Source organism: Neoarius graeffei, chromosome 20 (genome assembly GCF_027579695.1).
Source record: "Neoarius graeffei isolate fNeoGra1 chromosome 20, fNeoGra1.pri, whole genome shotgun sequence".
Classification (NCBI taxonomy): domain Eukaryota; kingdom Metazoa; phylum Chordata; class Actinopteri; order Siluriformes; family Ariidae; genus Neoarius; species Neoarius graeffei.
This window is the reverse complement of record NC_083588.1, coordinates 6,917,797-6,929,095: the sequence shown is the minus strand read 5'-3', so window position 1 is coordinate 6,929,095 and position 11,299 is coordinate 6,917,797. Positions and strand designations below refer to the sequence as shown.

General features: G+C 45.6%; 1 protein-coding gene across 1 annotated transcript in view; it reads left to right on the top strand.

Annotated features, from left to right (window-relative positions):
* LOC132868323 (titin-like) overlaps positions 1-11,299 on the top strand; it is a 139,323-nt gene that overhangs the window by 123,207 nt on the left and 4,817 nt on the right. The window contains exons 4-10 of the mRNA XM_060901188.1: positions 376-681; positions 773-1,066; positions 2,644-2,949; positions 3,075-3,359; positions 3,465-3,791; positions 10,430-10,735; positions 10,840-11,133. Coding sequence (XP_060757171.1) covers positions 376-681; positions 773-1,066; positions 2,644-2,949; positions 3,075-3,359; positions 3,465-3,791; positions 10,430-10,735; positions 10,840-11,133 — 2,118 coding nt within the window. The remainder of the gene's footprint in view (positions 1-375; positions 682-772; positions 1,067-2,643; positions 2,950-3,074; positions 3,360-3,464; positions 3,792-10,429; positions 10,736-10,839; positions 11,134-11,299) is intronic.

The following is an 11,299-nucleotide window of genomic DNA, read 5'->3' as shown; positions in this document are numbered from 1 at the left end:
GTTTTTCTCGCTCGTCTCTCACCAAACCCAGGATCTGATGGGCCAGGAGTTTTAATAAGTGCTGAAAAATATAATATAGCTTTCAATTATTTATCCATAGAACAAACAGAAGTGCCATCTTCTCTGATTTGTGCCAGGTGCTTTTCAAACAGAGTTCCTTGTGGTGTATGGGATGCAGTCATATTTCTAATGACATCATGATCATGAAGTTTATTGTCCAATATCACAGTTTGAGTTCCTGATGAAGTGTTGTTGTGCCAGTGTTTTAACACACAACAAAAGAAGAAGAAACTTTGAGGAAGTTTGACTCATCACTAAATATATCAATAATATAAACGTCATGCACTTGAATTGCTTGTATCTCGCTGTTTATAGCTCAGCCTGTGACTGAGCCCAACATCACCATCAGCATCACGACAGCAGACGACATCGTTCGTCTGCTTTGTTGGTTGGATGGTTTTCGTCCAAAAAAAGTGAATGTTGAGTGGTACAAGGGTGAGGAGCTGCTCCGAGAGAAATCGACCCTGAAAGTATTCGAAGCTTCCAGCAAAGGAGAAAAGATGTTCGCTGCACTCCGTGAACTCAGCATTAATACAGGGCAATGGAACGAAGGGACAGAGTTCACCTGTCAGGCCACACACAATTCCAAGACCTTCAAACAAACATGGAGCAAGTGTAAAGGTCAGTTCCGCAGAAGGAAAATTCAAAATAAAAATCTTCCATGATGTTCAAGTTGAAGTGAACAATCTTGCGCTGATATACTGTATTGCAGCTCATCCGACATCCAAACCGCTGATACGTCTGGAGAAACCTCGTCTCGTGTCAATATTGAGATATTCAGAAGTAACAGTCTCCTGTGTTGTTGAGACTATGTTCAACGCCCAAGTGTCATGGCTTGTAGACGGAAAGGAAAAGAAGGACACGACGAGCACAGAAGCGACGAGACTGGGCAAGACGGTCAGCAATCTGACCATCTCTACAGCAGACTGGAAAACCGTGCAGAAAATCACATGCATCGCTAAACATCCATGTTTCAACAAAGTAGAGGAGACGATCGATACTACAGGTAAGGATATAATGGATATAATTTAAACTTGTATTTCTAATCTATATGTTCATTTATATTGCAAGAAGCAAGATACAAAAGGCCACACTTTACAACTTGATGTGTGACGGGATTGTTCAGGTTGCCTCACATACAGTACATTAGTGATTAAAAGAGTAGATACATGAATTTAGATACATGGGGACAGGGGCGCCGCCAGAAATTTTGGGCCCCCCAACTTTGCCCACCCTTGTCACAATTGCACTATTGTCATTATTTGACTTTTGATAGCTCATGGACCTTGAGTTTGTGACTTTATTACATTTTATGTATTAACCAATGGTTGAAACCAATGGTTTAGAACATGTGAACATTCCACACACGTAACCATGTCAAACACTTGACTGGTGTCCGTTATTAGTGTAACGGGTTTATTTTTTTCCACTTGCCATTGTGTGTCGTGGTGGGGAAATTCTGCGCTGGCCCTTTAAGAGCGCAGGGAGTTATGGGAACGAGGCGCTGGCCTCTTTCAGTTCGTTTTGGAAATGTAAGCGCCAATGCCACTGGACGTTTGCAGCCCGTCCTCAGCAGTGTATTTGTGTCTCATTTCTTCAGAATAAAAAGACTGGTGAACAACACAACGCAACGTTTGTTACATTAGCAACACTTTAATCTAGCAAACTGTATATGGCGCTCGCTCATTAAAAACTTCAATCCTAAAGCATTTATGGGTTGTATTGCTGCTTACCTCCTTCTCCAAAGGGGGGGTTCAGTGGTTTGGTAGGGCGGAGGTCCCCCTGAGGCTGAATCTGTGCATATTTAGGGCACCCCATTAGTTATGAAACTGGTTATTAGCACTAGTTATTAGCACCAGCATAACGTAATATTTCATCTTGTTTATCACACAAGTCAGCTCAGTTATTAAAATGGAAAAAGTCACTGTACAAACTGTAAAAGTGTTCTCTTGATAGGCTAATCCAACCACGTTCATACTGTTCATTTACCATTCGCTAATATTTTGAACACACATGTGAGCGATAGCTACCTTTCTTTGGGAAAAACTGAGTGACCAGTTGCCTGCCTCTCCGGTCCCTCTCAGCTTTGATCTGCCTTTCTTTACGTTTTTGACAGCCACGCTTCATATTTAGCGATCATAGACTGTACACACTCCACTGCTGGCTGGCTGGCTGCTGCACTGCGACACAGCAGCAAGTAGCGTTGCACTGATCAGTACACAGATTTAACGCATCGCGCTTCTACCAGAACTGGACCGTACCATTTCGCAAAAGGGGGAGGGTTAAATGACAATATGTTGAAGAACTCAAGAAATAGACAACCTTGTTCAATTAGCTCATTTTACCAGATGGAATATTGTTGTTATTTCAAAAGTCTTATTAAAATCATCAAAAGCATATTATCAGCCCCTTAAAGGGCCCCATGGCAGTGCTGGGCCCCTAGAATTGTTCTAACCTTTCCCCCCCTGGTGGCGCCCATGCATGGGGATCATCCTCAACTGGTTCCACTTTGGAAAAGTCACTTAAAATATTTTAATTTCATCGAAAATGTGAAAGGACAAACCTTTCCCTGATGTTCCTCAGAACCTGTGCAGAAAACTCCGACAGTGGTGATCAGGAGGATCCTTACAGACGGAGAGAAGGGAGACAACGCGGTGCTGGTGTGTGCCGCAAGAGATCTGCCCTCTGGTGAGCTCGCCATCACCCTCCAGGCCAACGAAGCCAAGCTCTCTGATGCTCAGTATGTGGACCTGCCCAAAGGCCAGGACACTCTGACTGCACGTTTCACTGTTTCCAAAACGACACAATCCAAAGACCAACGTTACACCTGTCAGATTCAGCAAAGCAGTACCAATAAGTGGGAGTCCAATTCTACAGGAAACATTTTTGGTGAGAAATATTTCAACCTCAATGTCTTTACTGTTTGAATATCGGTAATATTTACAGGAACAAATCAGTGGAGCCAGAAATGAAATCCTTCCAGTTTGTGCTCAAATGTTTGATCCTCTCTCCAGGTGACCCTTCAGTGGAACTTTCAGTTGTTTCCACTGTGGATAAATCTGCATCGAAGACACAAAAACTTCTTTGCTCTGGAACTGGACTTAACCCAAAGATCAAGTGGCTCCCCAAATCTGTGCTGAATGATCTCCGTGAAGTAACGGTGCAAGCAGACGGGCGTGTGAAAGTGTCCAGCGAGATATCGCTTCCACAGCAGGAGTGGAATAATGGAGGGGAATTTACGTGTGAGGTCAGCGATCAGGATCACAAACCTGTTCAGAAGACCACCAGTGTCTGTGCAGGTATTCGAATAAAGGACCACGTGTCCAAAAAGTTCATGATGTTGATACCAAATGTAGATCTTGCCGACTTCCGTCTCTGGACTAATGTCATATCTTTATCTCCAGTGACTCCAGCTTCTGCTCTGATGGCACAGGTTTACCTGTTGGGTCCCTCCATAAGTGATACGAGAGCCAAGGATTTGGTCCCCGTCACCTGTCTGCTGTTGGGCCGCAGGCTCAAGGACTTCTCCATTATTTGGAAAGTAGGAAAGGACAATTACTCTCAGAATGCGATCACACAAACTCCTAAAGAGCACAGCAACGGAACACAGAGCATCCAAAGTATTCTCAATGTTCCAGCTGCAGAGTGGGAAAAAGACACAACTGTTTCCTGTGAGGTGAAACACCTCTGTTCCAAGAACGCACAGCAACACGACATCTCGAAAACCAGAGGCAAGTGCTCACAAACACTGACCTTTAAGGAACCATTTTATTGAGTTTTCTGTGAAAAGAGAAGAAAACCATTTCTGTGTTTGACTCAGTTTCTGAAATTCGTTATTTTTATGAATATGAACAGCCATAAATATGATTTAGTACATTTCACATTGCATTCATTTATCACACACACCTGCCATCAGACTTCCAAAGCATGTTGAGGGCTTCGGTGCCGCTTTTTCCAAAAATATAACACTTGGAGGCATGCTCTGATAGGAAAATCATAAAAGCATGTCTCAAATTGTCATGTTTATTCTTCTTTTATCACAGCAATTTGCCAACAATGATAATTTATTCATTAAAAAAACGACCGTGATACATTTTTATCCATTTGTAGTGATATGAAATAGTGTGAATGGCTGCATAACAGGTTAGTTCTCACCCACAGCTATAAACAGTCGTATTCTCACTTTCTCCTGAAGTTGCAGCTTTTTACTGAAAACATTTGAAACACAGTATAACATCCATCCTTCAACTTAAAGCAACAGCTTTACCTCTGGCTGTTCCAAAGCACTGACACTGGAGACTCCTTCCATGAGTCGAGTGTTTATTTTAATTGGCTTCATTTTTCTAAACAGTTTCATTGACAATCGTATTTCCTTCAGATTCTGTTCTGTAAATGGAGTAAAAGTGTTTTGTTCTCATCTCATTATCTCTAGCCACTTTATCCTGTTCTACAGGGTCGCAGGCAAGCTGGAGCCTATCCCAGCTGACTACGGGCGAGAGGCAGGGTACACCCTGGACAAGTCGCCAGGTCATCACAGGGCTGACACATAGACACAGACAACCATTCACACTCACTTTCACACCTACTGTTAATTTATGCCGCTTTTCCACTACAAACGCGGCTGAGTTGGGCTGAGCCGTGCCGTGCTGAGTTGGGCTGAGTCGAGCCGAGTGGGGCTGTTGGAGTTGCATTTCGACTACAGCTGCGCTGAACCATGCTGGCTGGAAGTGGGTGGACACATTGGGTGGAGTTAGCGAAAGTGGGTGGACGTCACGTGATGTCATTAGGCGGCGCAAACAGTGACATCAGTGATCTTTTAAGCGGTAGTCTCACCACCCGGATAGTAAACAATAAACATGGAGGACATGGAGTCGTTAGTGTTGCTGGTCTCGGTGCTGTGGCTTGTTGTCACCCACAACGCCAACAGATACTGGCAAGAGCGTATAGATGAGGCGAGGCGCATAAGGCTTCAGAAATTCTCGTAATTCGTAATTCTTCTTCTTCCGGGTTTACGGTGTTTACAGATCCCAGTGTGCTCGCGGGGCGTGTGTGGGCATGTGAGGACACTCCTCCTCACCAATCAGTGTACAGGGGAGTGTCTGCTCACGCCCCTAGCCCCACTCCGCTCGGTTTGGCTCGCTTCAGCCCTACTCCAAAACGGTGCGAGTTTTGGGTGCTAAGCAGGGCTGAAGCGAGCTGAGTTGTGCTGCTCTGAGATAGTCGAAACGTGAGCCGTGTCGGGCTGAAGTGAGCTGAAAAAGGGTAGTGGAAAAGGGCCATTAGAGTCACCAGTTAACCTAACCTGCATGTCTTTGGACTGTGGGGGAAACCGGAGCACCCGCAGGAAACCCACACGGACACGGGGAGAACATGCAAACTCCACACAGAAAGGCCCTCGTCGGCCATGGGGCTCGAACCCGGACCTACTTGCTGTGAGGCAACAGCGCTAACCACTACACCACCGTGCTGCCCAAGTGTTTGTTCTCTGATTTATTCTTTTATGATGCAAAACTTTCTTGTGCATTTTTACAAAGGCTTTTTCATGTCACTGAGCAAACAAATAAAATAAAAAACACTCTTTAGATAAGAGGCAAAGCAGGGCATGTAAATGGTTGAATAATGGATGCAAACGTTGCACTTCTTCCTGTGCAGGTGTGTTTCACTCCATCTCAGAAATACAGATGATTTCACTTCTTCATTCGGAAGATTGTGCCGTTTAACTTTGGCCTGCTTGTTGCCTCACTGCTGCTTCCATCCACTGGGTGCTGTGCTTGCTGAAGTCTGTCCTGCTCTCCTTCCTCTAACCACACCACAAAACACCACACACTGTCAAACACACACACAAAGAATTATACTGATGTTGTTCTTTAAATTAATCATGCAAAAAACTAAAAGGAGAGCGAGATCAAACACACACAGAGTGATTACTGTGATAAATCCGACACTTTATTCTAAACACAGAGTTATTTTTCATTAGTTGTTCCATTGAGTTCTGTTTTTGAAAACTCCCACACACAACCAAATAAACACAGATATATAATGAGTCAAAAGAAAAAGGAAAAAAAAAAAAACTTGTTTATGAACTAGTCCTCGCTTCCAGTCTCGCTTGCTCTGTCGATGAGATTTATTATGATCAGTCATGCAGATGAAATAAACACTGGTCAAACTTTTAACTCTGGTGATGAGGTTCTTTGGCTTTGCTGTAACTTTGGGGGCAGAAAATTAAAAGAAAAAATGTTGCGAATTTCCAAGAACAAAAAAATTACCAAGTTTTGATTTTGTTATTTTGCAATGTCAGATTATTGAAGTGAAAATTAAATATTTTTGATTGAACAGAAACGGACAGTAAATCTGCTGATATTCATTCGCTAATGAGGCTCTGGCACGTTGTGCTCAGTATGTTTTTCTCACTCGTCTCTCACCAAACTCATGATCTGATGGGCCAGGAGTTTTAAAAAGTGCTGAAAAATATATAATATAGCTTTCAATTATTTATCCACAGAACAAACAGAAATGCCATCTTCTCTGATTTGTGCCAGGTGTGTTTCAAACAGAGTTCCTTGTGGTGTATGGGATGCAGTCATATTTCTTATGACATCATCATTATGTTTATTATCCAATATTTTTTTCCACCTTTTTTACTCTTCTGCTCTTCTTACGAAGACATAGTGTGTTTTACTTATATCACATGGATATTTTTAACTTTAACATGCGACCAGGAGCCAGTTTTCTCGCTTATTCGAGAGAGGAGCTGCTGGCCCTGAAAAAAATGGGACGAGCCGGAATACGACACCCCATCCCAGCGGAGCTCAGGAGGAAACCCCGGGGCTGCAAAGCTGGAGCTAAGCAAAAGGTTAGGCTAGCAGACAATCGGTGGTGCTACAAACCATCCATTCCCTCCGTTATCATGGGGAATGTGAACTCGCTGCCGAATAAGGTCAACGAGCTATCCGCACTGAACAACCAGCATATTTATCGGGAGAGCAGCTTATTTATCTTTACGGAGACATGGCTAACACACCTTGTATGGGATGCTAACGTGGACCTGCGGGGAATCACTGCTGTGAGAGCCGACAGAGACACGAAAGCATGCGGGAAAGGGAAAGGTGGGGGACTCATCATTTATGTGAACAACTGCTGGTGTAACCCGGGACATATCTCCGTAAAGACAGTTTTATGTTGCCCGGACTTGGAGCTGCTAGCTGTTTGCCTGCAGCCATATTATCTGCCGAGAGAGTTCAGTCACATGATCACCATCGGTGTTTATATCCCTCCGAGGGCTGATGCAGCCACTGCATGTGAGAGGATTCACTCTGTCACAGCAAGGCGGCAGACACAGCACCCTGAGGCATTTATGATCATTTCTGGGGACTTTAATCACGCTACTTTGGACTCTACTTTGGCTGCTTTTTACCAGGTTGTGGACTGTCCAACAAGGAGCAATAGGACAATTGACTTGCTGTATGCTAATGTGAGGGATGCATACAGAGTCACACCCCTCCCCCCACTAGGGAAGTCTGACCACAACCTGGTTCATCTACAGCCAAAGTACACCCCCCTGGTTCAAAGGCAGTCTGCAACAACTAGCTCCATCAGGAGGTGGTCCCCTGAAATGGAAGATGCCCTCAGAGACTGCTATGACATCATGGACTGGGATGTGCTGCTTCGCCCACACTGTGAGGACATAGAGGGGCTGACACGCTGTCTGACAGATTATCTCAACTTCTGTGCAGACGTGGTTTCCCCCACTAAGACTGTACCGTGTTACCCTAATAACAAGCCATGGGTAACACAGGAAGTCAAAGCTGTCCTCAACAGGAAGAAGGCCGCCTTCAGGAGCAGGGACAGGGAGGCGATGAAAGCAGCACAGCAGGAGGTGAAACGCTGGGTGAGGGAAGCTAAGGACAGCTACAGGAGAAAGGTGGAGCAGAAGCTGAAGGAGAACAGCATGAGGGAGGTTTGGGAAGGTGTGAAAACCATCACAGGCCACAATACAAAGACCAGAGTCGTTGAGGGGACAGTGGAGAGGGTGAATGAGTTGAATAACTTCTTCAACCGGTTCAACCAGCCCAAGTCCCCGCGCCCTCCCTCCACTGCAGCCATCTCTCCTTCTTCCCTCAACACACCTCCCCCCAGTCATCGCAGCAGCCCCCTCCTCCCCCTCCTCCCCCACCCCAACACAGACTCCTCCATGCATTACTGCAGACCAGGTCAGAGGTCAACTAAGGAAGCTTCACCCCAGGAAAGCAGCAGGCCCAGATAAGGTGTGTCCCCGACTACTGAAGACCTGCGCTGCTGAACTGGGTAAACTACTTCAATACATCTTCAACCTCAGCCTGCAGCTGGGGAGAGTGCCCACCCTCTGGAAGACATCATGCATCGTTCCAGTTCCCAAAAAGAGTCGGCCCAGCGAGCTGAACGACTTCCGACCTGTGGTACTCACCTCACATCTGATGAAGACATGGGAGCAGCTCTTCCTCAGCCTCCTCAGACCCCAGGAACAACATGCCCAGGACTGTTTGTAGTTTGCGTACCGGGCAGGTGTTGGCGTGGAAGACACCATCCTCTACCTGCTACACCAAGCCCTCTCGCATCTGGATAAGGGAAATGGCACAGTGAGGATCCTCTTCTTGGACTTCTCAAGTGCCTTCAACACCATTCAGCCTCTTTTGCTTCATGACAAACTAAACAGGATGCGAGTGGACCCCTGCCTGGTCACCTGGATCTCCAGCTACCTCACTGACAGGCCGCAGTACATCAGGCTGAAGGACATCACGTCTGACACTGTGATTAGCAGCACCGGAGCACCCTAGGGCACGGTGCTGGCCCCTCTTCTCTTCACCCTGTACACCTCGGACTTCTGCTACAACTCGGAGCTGTGTCACATTCAGAAGTTCGCCGATGATACAGCCATCGTTGGGTGCATCAGTGATGACAGGAAGGAGGAGTATAGGAACCTGGTGAGGGACTTTGCTGTGTAGTACAACAGGAACATTCTGCAGCTCAACACCTCGAAGACCAAGGAGCTGGTCATTGACTTTGGGAGGTCCAGACCAAGGTCACGACCAGTTCTGATCGAGGGAGTCAAGGTGGAGGCTGTGGATTCCTACAAGTACCTCGGGCTGTGGCTGGACAGCAAGCTGGACTGGACTTGCAACACCAATCACTTATACAGGAAAGGACAGAGCAGGCTATACTTCCTTAGGAGGCTGCGGTCCTTTAACATCTGCAGGAAACTCCTGTGGATGTTCTATCAGTTTGTGGTCACCAGTGTCCTGTTTTACACAGTGGTGTGCTGGGGGGACAGCACATCCAAGAAGGACACATCCAGGCTGGACAAACTGATCATGCGGGCCAGCTCTGTGGTCGGCATGAAGCTGGACTCTCTGGTGATGGTGGCAGAGAAGAGGACTATGGACAAACTATTGAACATCATGGATGATGCCAGTCACCCTCTGCACACCATCATCAGCAACCAGAGGAGCCTGTTCAGTGACAGAATGCTCCTTCCCAAGTACAGGACAAACAGACTTAAAAACTCTTTTGTCCCTCATGCCATCAGGCTGTACAACTCCTCTCTGGGGGGGGAGGAAGGGTAACAGGAGGACAGATGACGGGAAGGAGCAGTAGCCTAGCCTAACAATAAGCAATACTGGACAATGTGCAATATAATGTGCAATATAAAGTGCAATATCTCTCCTGCTGGGTGGCACAGTGGTGTAGTGGTTAGCGCTGTCACCTCACAGCAAGAAGGTCCGGGTTCAAGCCCCGTGGCCAGCGAGGGCCTTTCTGTGCGGAGTTTGCATGTTCTCCCCGTGTCCACGTGGGTTTCCTCCAGGTGCTCCGGTTTCTCCCACAGTCCAAAGACATGCAGGTTAGGTTAACTGGTGACTCTAAATTGACCGTAGGTGTGAATGTGAGTGTGAATGGTTGTCTGTGTCTATGTGTCAGCCCTGTGATGACCTGGCGACTTGTCCAGGGTGTACCCCGCCTTTCGCCTTTAGTCAGCTGGGATAGGCTCCAGCTTGCCTGCGACCCTGTAGAACAGGATAAAGCGGCTAGAGATGATGAGATGAGATCTAGAAGGGTTTTTTTTTCCATTTTCTATTCTCTGTTTATCCTGTAATGATGCTGCTGGAATCTTAATTTCCCTGAGGAAACCATACCAAAGGGATCAATAAAGTTCTATCTAATCTAATCTAATCTAATCTAATCTAATTACAGTTTGAGTTCCTGAAAAAAATTGTTGTGCCAGTGTTTTAATACACAACAAAAGATGAAGAAACTTTGAGGAAGTTTGACTCATCACTAAATATATCAATAATATAAATGTCATGCACGTGAATTGCTTGTATCTCGCTGTTTATAGCTCAGCCTGTGACTGAGCCCAACATCACCATCAGCATCACGACAGCAGACAACATCGTTCATCTGCTTTGTTGGTTGGATGGTTTTCATCCAAAAGAAGTGAAAGTCGAGTGGTACAAGGGTGAGGAGCTACTCCGAGGGAAATCGACCCTGAAAGTATTCGAAGCTTCCAGCAAAGGAGAAAAGATGTTCGCTGCACTCCGTGAACTCAGCATTAATACAGGGCAATGGAACGAAGGGACAGAGTTCACCTGTCAGGCCACACACAATTCCAAGACCTTCAAACAAACATGGAGCAAATGTAAAGGTCAGTTCCACAGAAGAAAAATGCAAAATAAAAATGCAAAATAAAAATCTTCCATGATTTCAAAATTGAAGTGAACAAGCTTGCGCTGATATACTGTATTGCAGCTCATCCGACATCCAAACCGCTGATACGTCTGGAGAAACCTCGTCTCGTGTCAGTATTGACAGATTCAGAAATAACAGTCTCCTGTGTTGTTGAGACTATGTTCAACACCCAAGTGTCATGGCTTGTAGACGGAAAGGAAAAGAAAGACACGACGAGCACAGAAGCGACGAGACTGGGCAAGACGGTCAGCAATCTGACCATCTCTACAGCAGACTGGAAAACCTTGCAGAAAATCACATGCATCGCTAAACATCCATGTTTCAACAAAGTAGAGGAGACGATCAATACTACAGGTAAGGATATAATGGATATAATTTAAACTTGTATTTCTAATCTTTATGTTCATTTATATTGCAAGAAGCAAGATACAAAAGGCAACACTTTACAACTTGATGTGTGACGGAATTGTCCAGGTTGCCTCACATACAGTACATTATTGATTAAAAGAGTAGATACATG